At 35.4% G+C, this 13,483-nt stretch overlaps 1 protein-coding gene across 3 annotated transcripts in view; it reads right to left on the bottom strand.

The window, feature by feature from the left end:
- The window catches only part of epb41l4b (erythrocyte membrane protein band 4.1 like 4B), a 55,660-nt gene that overhangs the window by 11,663 nt on the left and 30,514 nt on the right, over positions 1-13,483 (bottom strand). For all 3 annotated transcript variants that reach the window (XM_022679674.2, XM_022679669.2, XM_022679678.2), the window contains exons 8-15: positions 11,656-11,743; positions 10,349-10,437; positions 10,167-10,236; positions 8,806-8,975; positions 8,048-8,157; positions 7,715-7,742; positions 7,571-7,604; positions 7,304-7,419 (exon numbers count right to left, since the gene is read on the bottom strand). In XM_022679674.2, coding sequence (XP_022535395.2) covers positions 7,304-7,419; positions 7,571-7,604; positions 7,715-7,742; positions 8,048-8,157; positions 8,806-8,975; positions 10,167-10,236; positions 10,349-10,437; positions 11,656-11,743 — 705 coding nt within the window. The remainder of the gene's footprint in view (positions 1-7,303; positions 7,420-7,570; positions 7,605-7,714; positions 7,743-8,047; positions 8,158-8,805; positions 8,976-10,166; positions 10,237-10,348; positions 10,438-11,655; positions 11,744-13,483) is intronic.

Here is a 13,483-nt window from a genome sequence, read left to right as displayed (position 1 = left end):
AGGGTGATGTCAATCAGTACAAGACGACTAAACACTAGTCAGCGTGCTAATGGTGCAAGATGGTGTGAATTTTCTGAGTTGTTAACTTTTCCCGATATACAGTGTCACATGTGTACCAGGAATACACTAAAGAGCACTGGAGAGTGTACTGTGAGTTGTAATGATTGTGACCAGCAGCATCTGGCTAGAATTGTCCACACAAACAGACAAGTTACAATCTCTGTCTGAAATCACTTCTGCATGTAGTCGCATATCCTGAGGTCAGTGCATTATTCTTTAGCTTTCATAAGATATGGCAAAAGTCACGGGACACTATACAGGACTATATTTATGGCATGTGTGTATAACTGCAGTTTTCTCTTTTAATTACAAAGAGGATAAAATCAATGCTATGCAATTGCTTGAGTTTTAAATATTATTTAAACAATAATTACTGTACTGAGTATGAGGTTTTTGCAATAATCTTCCACATTTTATAAAGGAATCAGCCACAGTGGATATTTTTAAGTCCAATTTAAAAACCTTTCTATTTTTTTTCTCAGGCATTTGAGTCCTGAACAAACTATGCTGTTAGTTGTCTGGCTTATCTTGGTCTATACTGTCTTGTCGTTAGGTTTTTTTGTGTGATTGTTTTATAGCTAGTATTTTTACTGTTTTGTCCATTTCTTTTATGTCTATTTTTTGTATGTTACTTTAAATTAGGTTTGTGTTATATGATCTTATTTTTTATTATTTTATTTGACACTTAATGTCTTTTATATGTGTTATATAATGCTATATGAAGATGACTTGACTTGTATTTGGATAGACAATTTAAAATCTTCCACCTCTGGTTCATTTTGTCTATTTAAAAAAATAGTGATAAATATTGTGAACTCTGAAAATATCTTCAAATATTGTGATATAATATTGTTACCATATCGCCGAACCTGACTGCACACTCACAGAGTTTAAATAAGGTAGACATTTATAGGAACATGTCGGTGAAGTTACAGCTTGTCTCTAATAAACCTCTCTTCTCATCTCTAAACTATGCCTGTTTATTTCATACAGCTCCTCCTGGGATCTGCCCTGAACACTTGTTTACATTGGAGTGGGTAAAGTGATACCTGCCAAAATATGCCCTCTTGTGGATACATTTAATTAATGCCCATTTTATGGCACATGAAATGAAATGAAGAGCAAAACACAATATTACATTTGTGTAACTGCTTGTTAATAAAGAACCCGACATGATGCTGGATCAACCAAACCTCTCTTCATCCATGCATCAGTACAACATATTTATAACAACATTTATATTTCAGAAAGACACAAATTATTATTTTAGATATATTTGTCACATCCTTATGAATATACACTGCCTGGCCAAAAAAACACACTGGCTCACACACTCTAATATTTGATTGGACCGTCTTTAGCTTTGATTGCAGCACGCATTCACTGTGGCATTGTTTCAATAAGCTTCTGCAATGTAACAAGATTTATTTCGATCCAGTGTTTCATTACTTTTTCACCAAGATCTTGCAGCATTGATGATGGTAGAGTCTGACCACTGCACAAAGTCTTCTCCAGCACATCCCAAAGATTCTCAATGAGGTTAAGATCTGGACTCTGTGGTGAACAATCCATGTCTGAAAATGATGATCTCATGCTCCCTAAATCACTAGTCAGCTGACCTCATTCTTTCAGCACATACTGTTGCTGAACCTAAACCTGCAGACCAACTGCTTAGTTAAATCCAGGTGACAACTTTTTTTTGTCTGTATGCAATACGCAATCTGATTTCCTTTCTTTAATCAGTCTTTAAAGACATTGGTGTTACATGCGGTGTGCTCCTGCTTTCAGCTACACCAGTCTTTTCTCAGATAAGACTGGTGACCTTCGCTCTAACCCATTTGTTCAAGCCGTTCTCTAGAGAGCCAGGGTGCAACAGTGCATCTGTTTAGCTGCAGGTTTTTTTTACTCTAAGCAACAAGCAGCACTCTGACACACCATCTCAGATTACAGCACTCTCTCACATGCATAATTGCTTAGATACACAGTCCAGTCACAAAATCGTGACCACCTTTCTTTTTGTTTCTACACTGGCTGTCTTTCTTATCATTAGCTTAAATGGAGCATGTTTCATTTCTATAATTACAGACTGTAGTCCTGTGTCTTCATGTTTCTCTGCATACTTTATTATCATCCTTTCACGCTGTTCTTTAATGGTCAGGATCCCACAGAAGAGACCACCACAGAGCAGCTATTATTTGAGTGGTGGGTCATTCTTACTGTGCACTGCAGTGAAAACAGCAGGCACAAACTTAAACACACCAAAATACACACCACTAAACCTCGCTAGCATGCTTTGTCCGCTGATTAGTCAGAGCTGTCTATATATATATATATATATATATATATATATATATATATATATATATATAGTAAGAAGATTATGTGTTCCAGCGCGTATATCTGTGCAGGGTAAAGCTGCTTTAACACTGAATGCTAAAATGCTGCTTTTCAAACATAGAGTTCGAAAGCAGCACACACAGCGTGTGTAAACAGCATGGAGCAGAGACAGCGTTTGTTCATTAGCTCATTAGTGACAATTAGCATTGTCTGGCTTATTTATCAGATTAATCTGCACCTATTCAGCAATTTATCTCAAATAAAAGAAGTATATTTCACCGGATCATGGTTTCACCACAAGCGAACTCTGAAGTCCCCTCCACTAGCTGGTCTCGGTCTGGTTGTTTTGATCCACACTCGAGTGCGATTACCGTTTTCACACCTGCTCAAAAGAACTGCACTAAGGGTACAAATAAACCAGAGTTCGTTTTAACCAGACCAAATAATGCTGGTGTGAAGAGACGCAGTGTGTGTTGTGTTGGTACAAGCTTGTGTCTCAGACTTTACATCTACAAGGTGGAGCAGCTAGATAGGAGTGTCTAATTGTGTGGACAGTGAGTGGACAAAATGTTTAAAAACTCCAGCAGCACTGCTGTGTCTGATCCACTTGTAACTTGCACTGTGTTTAACATAAGAAAATATAAACTTTACACTTTTTTTTTGTTGGTTTGAACCGAGTCGGGACTTTTCCGTACCATTACAATCTGCTATAAAATACTATATGGTAAGCACTGATCCTGTAGTCATAAATGTATCAGTGATAATTGAATTGTGTATAGGGCTTACAAATTATTCCTGAGAGACTGGTAAGCTGCATTCTGTAATAATACAAGTAAACAACACATGTACACCCTGTGATTTGTAGGCCCTAAAATAGAACCCTGTGGGATGCCCCAATTGTTTTTGCATAAGGAATAATAGCAAAAGAATAAATCTAGGGTTCCAGTGGCATCTTGGCTGATGATTTGGATCTACACATGACACATACAGTACACACCCTAATGCATGCACCCACCCTCCCACTCCCTCCCTTCCTCCCTCCCTCACACTGTGAGAGCATGCAAATGTACGTCACATGGTGAGCACCACTGCTACCCAAAGCAATTTACCTAATTCAGTCTAAAAGCCTTTCCTCCTGGGCAGGCCAATCACGAAGGTATACACAGCACTGCTCACTTAACACACTCAGAAAGCACGGGAAAGCAGGAAGCTGGAAGAGTCCTAACCAAAGCTTTCCACAGAAATGAGGCAGCAACATCCAGTATCAAAAAACAATACAAGCAGCAGGTCAGTCCATGTAAACTGTGCATTTATTCATTAAGGCAGTTCTCATTGCAACAATTCCTAATCATCAGCAGCTACAGACGTCTTGCCTTTTAAAAAGAAATTTGTTGTTGAGATAAAGGTACTGTGCAGCAGCAGCAGCATGAAAGTCACTATTGCATCTGTATGTTAAGGCAACATCAAAAAAGACACTTAGCAAACTTAGCAAAGAGAGAACTTTGAATTAAGACTATGAACTGTGGAAGTCTTGGCATGCAGTGTGGAAGGTAAACAATATAGAGTACACCCCCCGCGTATCACGTCATACTGATGATCCTTACTAGGGATGCACCGAATATTTGGCAAAAGAAATTGTTCAGCTGATAAATGGTGAAAAAAACAACTTTCAAATATGTGAAAGGATTAAATAATTTATAATTATAAAATAACAATTTTATCATTTATATTTAACTTATACAAGTTAATTTAAGTCATATTGTGCTTGTTGGTTTGTCTGCTGGAATGATAAATGGTTTACAGTTTATAAAATATTTAAAATTTTTATTTTGGAATCTTTTTCTTTAAAAAAAGAACACAAAAATATATGTAGGTCATTTACTTATTCTGTGGTGAAAAAAGTGACAAAATGAAGGAAAACCCGCAAAAAAATAAAATAAAATAAAGTAATAATATTTGGTAATTAGCTGTTTTTAATGCCAAAAGTTTTATTCCGATGCATCCCCAAGCTTAGAGATATACTTGCTGTTTGGCCATGCTTCACATAGACAACCGGTTGCATTGTGAATGTAACTGTTTACATACTTGCCTGTGTGCTATATGTGTGTTACTGGAGGCTTCCACTAGAGGCCTCCACTTGTCTTAGCAGAAAGGTCATATCACACAGACACGAGTAGCAGTTCTTTAAAATGTTGTACTGCCCCTAGAAGTTTTGCATGTACTGCATCTCGCAGGTGTGTTGCTTTCATTTTTAAACTAACATTTGCAGTTTACATAAGAACAGTCATCATGCATCATAAATGCATATTTCACAGCATTTAACAGCAAGTATATCTCAAGCCTAATCCTAACGCTGGGTAAACAAGCTTTGGTGCACAAGTCATTAACAAAGACCTACGGTTCATTCCATAAGCCCCACAATAACGTAACGTACCACATAAACACACTTTAAAACATTAAAAACCACATTACGGATCCAAAGAAGCAGAAACTGCTCCACACGACTTCAACAATTCAACACATGACTTCCTAACAATCTCTGAGAAGAAATTTTAAGTTAATCAAAAACAGCAAATAAGCAAAAACGCTAAAATCTAAGACAAACAAGCAACACAAAAGTTTCCCCATCATGTCCATAGTAAGCAAGTAAGCAAGCTTTCCTTCGTCCAATCCGAGCAAAGACAGCGTGCTATTGGAGGAGTCCAGTCACATGATGAATGGATGAGTGGCATATATTTGGTGGATTCCAGTGCATGATGATGATGAAGATGAAGATGATGATGAATGGAGGACGGTGCAGCAGGTGTGGTGGGATGACGTGAGCTCTGAGAGATGGTTAGTGCTGTCCTTCTCTTTGGGGTGTGCGACACTCATCCTCAAGCGCCCTCAGAGAACAGTCATGAGTTTATCTTTGTACTTCACGGACAGACTGCGGCCCGACTGATCACACACGGGCATAGCCTCCAACAGTACCTCTCTCATGGGGAGTCTGTCTGCATGGGGCGGTCTAGACCAGATAAACATGCATGAGACACACAAAAAATCACAAGATGAACACACGACATACAGTATTAACATGCATAGACACAAAACACTGAGTAGCATACTCCTGAAGTGATACTTCAAGAGCCACAAAAAGAACACACTAGAATAGTGTATGCTACTTCACTACTCTTAATAAAATAAAAACACTCGAGGAAAAAAAAAATCTTTACTAATGTTCTCCAATTAGAACAGAAGATTGTATTTTTTGCACTATAAGGCACATCTGATTATTAGGCGCACCATCAATAAACTTCAATTATCTTTTATTTTTATATATAAACTTTTATTATCTATAGTACTAGAAACATGTTTTCCTTCTAAATTCAGCAGGAAAGCTAAGCTAAGTAAACAAATCTGTAATTCTCAAAAAAAACAAGACAAGTCAAACAAGTGCTGGATGTTAATCTACACAGATTTATCTCATGAAACCTGTTTATTTGGGTGAGTAAAGTGCTACTGGTAATTTACAGTAAGCTTAGATTTACAGATTTCCACTACAGCTGGAGCATTAGCATTAGCAGCTAACCACTAGCGGATAGTGGCTAATGCAACCCGACAGAGCTACACTGCGGTTAGCGGCTAGGGCTAATGCTGCTTCAGCAGTGCTAGCCGGGGTTAGCAGCAGAGTACAGGCTGATAATACTCATCTTTGAACAGCCAAAGGGCTTAGCACGGTTTGGAGCTAATGCTAATACTGCTGGAGAACTAAACTGAAACTACTGTGTAACTCTGTACTTCAGTGAAGTTGCTTTACTGCTTCTTACAATCTGACTGGTAAAATTCATACACAAGGCGCATGTTTGTGCAGCTTAAGTGGTTTCTACTTCAAGGCAGAGGCAATGTGCTCACAGGGGGAAACCTTTTTACTAAATGGTTGCTATAGGGTTGCAAACCAGTTTCTAGGGTGAACGCTAAGCTATTACAGGTGCTTGTTAAAGGAGAACTCTGGTGTGGAATGGATGTGTGGAATTCCAGCTTGAAGGTACTGTATGTATAAACAGTGTATTTTAATAAACTATCTGTGCACTATTAAAATTCTCAGTGCCTTGTTTTAAAAATCAGGGCCCTCAGAATTCTACAAATGAAATGTGGAGCTACTTTTAGTTTGTTAATGCATGGATAACTCTATGTCCATATCACTAGCATTGTCACTAGCCTGTTGGGAATATCTGCTTAAAGTGGTTGCTAATGTGCAACTTGATGGTCAATAGGGTGGTTGTTAAAGAATTTCAAGTGGTTTCTGAGTGAGCTGCTAATTTGCTTGCAGGTGGTTGCTAGGGTGGTTGCTACAGTATTTCAGGTTGTTGCTAAGATGCATCTTGGGGGTCAATAGGGTGGTTTCTAAAGTATTTCAGGTGTTTTTTGATAAGTGAGCTAATAGATAGCTTTTAGGTGGTTGCTAGGGTGGTTGCTGTAGTATTTAGGTGGTTGCTAAAGTGAACTTTGGTGGCCAATATGGTGGTTGCTAAAGTTTTTCAAGTGGTTGCTATGGTGAACCTTGGTGGTCAGTAGGGTGGTTGCCAAAGTATTTCAGGTGGTTTCTGATAAGTGATCTGCTAATATGCTTTTAGGAGGTTGACAGGGTGGTTGGTATAGTATTTCAGGTGGTTGCTAAGATTAACCTTTGTGGTCAATAGGGTGGTTGCTAAAGTATTTCAGGTGGTTTCTGCTAAGTGAGCTTTTAATTTGCTTTGAGGTGGTTGATAAAGTGATTTCAGGTACTTTCAGCTAGGCTGAACTCTAAGGTGTTTCTAGCTTGCAAAATTAAAAAGACATAACAAAAATAATAAAGATTAATATACCCTAAATCGCTTAACAACAACTAACAACCACTGAGCACAGGGGGTGTGTGCATGTTTACCTGTGAGGTGGTGGTGGAGGTCCTAATTCAGTGGGCTGTATGTAGTGGGATGGGGTCAAGCTTGGGGGGAGGGGCCTCACCCAAGGCTCCTGGCCAATTGGTATGTTGTGTTGATACTAGGAAGAAAAAAAAAAAAAAGGATATCTAATGAATACGTTCCGCATTTTTACATCAATATTTTTACAAGCATTTATTCTGTAACCAAGTTACTAATTTATTCCACATATACATTTGTTGTATCTCTACAATCTTGAGAGTGAAGCGTACCGGTTTTAGGTTGGGGTCAGGGCTGGGCTGAGCACTAAATGGAGGAAAGAGAGATCAGAAATGTTCAGGAAAGCTAGGATATTAAAATGGTTAATATTATTTAAATGTAATTTTTTGTAAGCAAATTTCTACATGCATCTTTACCTTAGATGTTGATGTTTTGCAGGAGTAACTGTAAAAACAAACAAAAAAAAACAAAACAAAACAAAAAAAAACAAGCACCGTAAGTTAAATGTATTTATACTATATAAAAAAACTGCATTTTTATATGTATTTTGCATACATTTTCCTCAACTTGTTCTGAGCAGTGTACACGCATGCCAAATTAAAAATTTCATACATAAAACAACATCAACAGACTTTTCTTGTTATAAATCATGAAAAATATTTCAGCCTTAAATGTATGCATTTTGGGCACCAGTTCATCATCTTCATGGATGTTATAATGTGTAAGGCTAACAGGCAGTGTGGACTCACCTTTGCCCAGCGACTGGGTTCTGGAGGGGTATCTTTTGCTTGGTCGTCTCTCAAAAGTGCTGGCCCTCCTCACTCTGCCCGAATGAGTCGCCTGATACTCTGTCCTTCCACTGAAATCATACACATATTAATCAATTTATTAATATTACTATTAAAAAGGGCTCATGTTTAAAGTATCATCTAGGACTGCAGAGTAACACAAAAATACCAAACATTGATTATGTACATTAGTTCATACTGCAACTGAGATAGTCAAAAAAAGGTCCAAAAGCCTGAGATCATGTGGGAACATTCCTGTATTATGTATTGAAATACAGCTCGGAGAAAAAATAAGAGACCACTTAAAAATTGAGTTTCATTTTAACTTAAACACTCAAAGGTCTAATTTCCAACTAAAACAGACAATTTCTAACTATTAGAGTCTTGTAAATTTAATCATACACACAGTACTGTTCAACCTCTATCTGTGGACATGTTTTCATGCTGTTGAGCAAAGGATGAGCAAAATACTGTACAATGCTAACCTGGCACAATGCTAACAATGATAACTCATATCTAAATGTTTAACTGGAACGCAGTCAACTTGGGTGTGACATAATTCCCAGCTCTGCTATGAGACTTCCAAGGTAAAAGGAACATAACTGTGCAGTGCTGATCTGCATTGCTGACGCAAAGATTTTGTATAGTGTACGTGTCTGTGTTTGTTTGTATAGTGTCTGTGTGTATGTGTGTATATGTGTGTGTGTGTCTGTGTGTACCTGAAGCGGAAGCGTGAGCCGAGGCGTGTGAAGTCATTGCGGTTGGTCTTGTTCTGGGTGGGCTGTCTAAGGCGGAAAAATGAATGGCTCTCCACAGCGCACTTCCACAGCTGTTTACACACCCGCGAGCTGGAGAGCTGGAACACAAACGTGTGCTCTTGCTCGTGGCCCTGAACACAAAGAGAAACACACAAAAAACTAATTTATTAGGGGTGTGCCATTTCATATCAATAAAATGTTCTGAAATTGTTAAACAAATGTTTTAAAAGTGATGTTCTGCCATAAATGTCTATTTTTTTTGTATTTGCTTTGCTCCAAGAGTATTTTTTATAATTGTAATAGTGAACAATTGTTTGTATTCTGCACTCAGGACAAAAGGACTAAGGTATATTTTTGTTACGTTAGATGATATTTATATTACATTATTTCTTTTACATTATTACTAGTTTTAAATCAGAATCTTGGTAAGTTACTGTTGTTCACAGAATGGTCAAAAGTTGACAGCATATTTGTTTCTAATAAATGTTTAAAACTATTATACTAAAACAAATAACACTAATTTTAAAAATGTAATACTGCAACAAAATAAATAAAATCTTTTTCAAGTGTTGTGTTATATTGCCAAGAATGTTATTATAAAAAAATATAAAACCCCTAAAGTATCATATTACATCTATATTGGGGCTGGGCGATATTAAGGGGAAAAAATGTATCTTGTTTTCTTCAAATATATAAGCGATTCTCGATTATGATTATTACTTCTTACATAACAACTTTTAGTTTTTTATTTATCAGCAAGCAGCACATTTTAAAGTGATGTTCAAGCTATTGTTTCCTTGAAATTCAATATTTTTTTCACTAATTAGTTAGCAGCCTCCTTCAGCTTTATTACTTTTTATTTTTAGTTATTTGCAATTTTCTTACCATCTATTTACTGAGATTCCCTGCGGCAGCTTCTATACAAAAAGATAATCTCAATTATCCCATTTTGAAAATTGCATTTAAACCGTAATTTGATTAATCAATTTAATCTGATTAACCTCTCAGCCCTAATTTATAATATATAAAATAAAATATAAAAGCTAAGTGCCCCAAAGCATCAAATAATCATAATTAAATTTTTATGGGACATTTTAAAAAAGGGATACTTAAAAGGCTACAGAGGTCATTAGGAATATACCATACAGACAGGAATACCCACTTGTATGTATGAGAGCAGAAAGAAAGAACAACAGAAAAGGGAGTGAGTGAGACTGACTGTAAGGTGTGCAAAAACAACAGCACAAGAGACAATGAGTTCATGAATCAGAGAGAGAGAAAAAGAAAGAGAAAGAGTCTTTAGGTGGGAGTGCAAGATTTACCTGTTCATCATCTTCTACCACCACAAGTGTGAGCCTGTTCTTCTTAAAGTCCAGACGTGTGATTTTAGGCCTTAGGAACACACACAATTATTAATAATGAAATATTTAAATCATTAGAATGTATATATATATATATAAATATATAAATCCTAATTCATTGAAAAATACAGCTCTGAACTCACCAAAAGAACAGGCCAATTTTACTGGACCTTTCAAACACCAGAATTCCAGTTGGAGTAAGACCCAGAGCGTAATCTCCTCCATCACGACCCTACAAACACAGTATACAGGTGAGACAAACTCACGCACCTACTAAGAACTGGTAACAGCCACCATTCAAAGCATTTCCATAACAGGTACATGATACAGTAGTGAGTCACATGAATAAAGGTTCAATTAGATAAAAAAAAAGAAGAAAGTGTCCATTAGTGCATTATAATGACTATATAGGAGACTGCAGCAGGTGCATTAGTGCAGGGCGGGAAGAAGAGTATATTAACAGGCTTCATAATAACAGTGTTCTTTTAGTATGACAGAATAGTTACTTACATAATCCAATATTTTCATGATGTACAAATTAATGACATGTTACTGTGACCATGACCAATAAAACAAACAAAATGCACTGTATTTTTATTTTTATTATCTACAGCTCTGGAAAAAAATAAGAGAGCACTTAAAAGTGATGAGTTTCTTTGATTTTACCAAATTAAAAACCTCCGGAATATAATCAATAGGAAGCTGAATGATTACAAACCAAACTGCACTGCTTGAATTTTTGCACCAGGAGTGGCATAAAGTTATCCAAAAGCAGTGTGTAAGACTGGTGGAGGAGAACATGCCAAGATGCATAAAAACTGTGATTTAAAACAGGGTTATTCCAGCAAATACTGATTTCTAAACTCTTAAAACTGTATGAATATGAACTTGTTTTCTTTGCATTATTTGAGGTCTGAAAGCTTTGCATATTTTTTTGTTATTTCAGTCATTTCTCATTTTCTGCAAATAAATGCTTTTAATTACAATATTTTATTTGGAATTTGGGAGAAATGTTGTCCGTAGTTTGTAGAATAAAACAACAATGTTCATTTTACTCAAACATTTACCTATAAATAGTAAAATCAGAGAAGTAGTCTCAATTTTGTCCAGAGCTGTATATAGATAAATTGACAAATCTTTTTCTTCATAATAAACCTGAAATAAAACAATCTAAAATAAACAATAATAAAAACGTTTTTTTCTCCTATTTTGGAGATTTTCTCGAAAACCTTCAGCCTGTCCAGCTTTAGAAGGTGGTTTATTGAGATAAGAGCAGTAGTAGAACATGTACTTCATTAAAGTACAACAAACACAATGGTTCTACTAAAATAAAACCAATACAGACATGCATTTGAGATACTAGAAATAACACACCTCTGAGGATTTCCTACTGGAAGTACCAGTAATTTGTGTACTGGGTTATCAGGTGCATGTTGTCTCGATCTCTTACCTTCACATAGTGCATGTCCACTCCGTACATCTCCAGCCACTTACACTTATTCAGGAAATTTAGCTCGGCCTGCGATGGACTCATTCCCCTGAACAAAACACACACATACAGACACACACATCATATACTGAACTGTCTTAGAGAGAATGAGCACTCTGAAGACGACATCTCAGGTTAAACACAGCACTTAACGCAGCTCCCTGCAGTTGAAGAAAAGATGAACTCTGGTATTTAAAACTGAAAAGGTATTTCCCACTTACTGTCAAACCCATTAAGCGCTCTGGAGAATAGAGCAGTCATAGCATTAATCATTTCATTATGCAGCAGATTATGCAAACGTCCTCCACACCTCTCTCTTTTGTCTTAAACAGTATATTGCAGAATGTATACATGTAAATTTACATGTTTTAAATCAATTATTTAGTTAAAATGATTTAACAAAATTTACACATAACGCGCTCTTTGCACAACTACTTCCGCATTCTCATCAGTGCTGCTCCAGCGTTTCCTGTTTGTCTTTTCCAATACACTCGCTATGGCAGTATTTTCAGCTGGTGTTTACAAGAGCTTCTAAAAATTTACCTCAACGTCAAGGAGATCAGTAAAGCCTACCAACAGAAAGCTAGAGAAAGGCTTTAAACTATATGCCTATAAACTATCATACCTACACACTATGAAGATGTTTTTCTTATATTTTACGTTAGCCCACACAGCTCAGCATTAGCTAGTATAGCTAACCAGCTTGCTAGGTGCATTACTGATAGCTGTTAGTTTCTCCTGTTATCAAATGGAAGTCTAATAAAATGCTAGTAATAATAATAATGCTAACTATAATAATCATCAGAAAAAGAATTAGACAAATGCTAGCTATAATAATATTAATAAAAATAGTAAAAATAATATCTAGCTATAATAATAATAATAATAATAATAATGCTAGCTATAATAATAATGCTAGCTATAATAATAATATCTAGCTATAAAAATAAAAATGCTAGCTATAATATTAGTAAAAAATAAGAATACAAATGCTAGCTATAATAATAATAATATTTAGCTATAATAATAATAATAATAATAATGATAATGATAATAATGATAATAATAATAATAATATCTAGCTATAATAATAATAATAATAATAATAATAATGCTAGCTATAATAATAATAATAATAATCTAGCTATAAAAATAAAAATGCTAGCTATAATATTAGTAAAAAATAAGAATACAAATGCTAGCTATAATAATAATAATATTTAGCTATAATAATAATAATAATAATAATAATAATAATAATGATAATGATAATGATAATAATGATAATAATAATGATAATAATAATAATAATATCTAGCTATAATAATAATAATAATAATAATAATAATAATAATGCTAGCTATAATAATAATGCTAGCTATAATAATAATATCTAGCTATAAAAATAAAAATGCTAGCTATAATATTAGTAAAAAATAAGAATACAAATGCTAGCTATAATAATAATAATAATTAGCTATAATAATAATAATAATAATAATGATAATGATAATGATAATAATGATAATAATAATGATAATAATAATAATAATATCTAGCTATAATAATAATAATAAAAATGCTAGCTGGTGGCTAATTCAGGCAAGTACGTCTGGCTTTGCCAGTCGTCTCCAAGCTTCGGACGTTTTTGGTTTAACCAGGTAGTCTGGTATGAAATGTTTGCTACAGACCTTTCATACGGCGAAATGGTAAAGTGGTCTGTACTAATGTTCATTAGCCACTGTTTATTAGATCACTCTGTGCAGGGAAGCTATGAAAGCTTAAAGCT

The sequence above is a fragment of the Astyanax mexicanus genome, chromosome 1 (assembly GCF_023375975.1).
Source record: "Astyanax mexicanus isolate ESR-SI-001 chromosome 1, AstMex3_surface, whole genome shotgun sequence".
In the NCBI taxonomy this organism is placed as follows: Eukaryota; Metazoa; Chordata; class Actinopteri; order Characiformes; family Acestrorhamphidae; genus Astyanax; species Astyanax mexicanus.
This window is presented reverse-complemented; position numbering and strand designations above follow the sequence as displayed.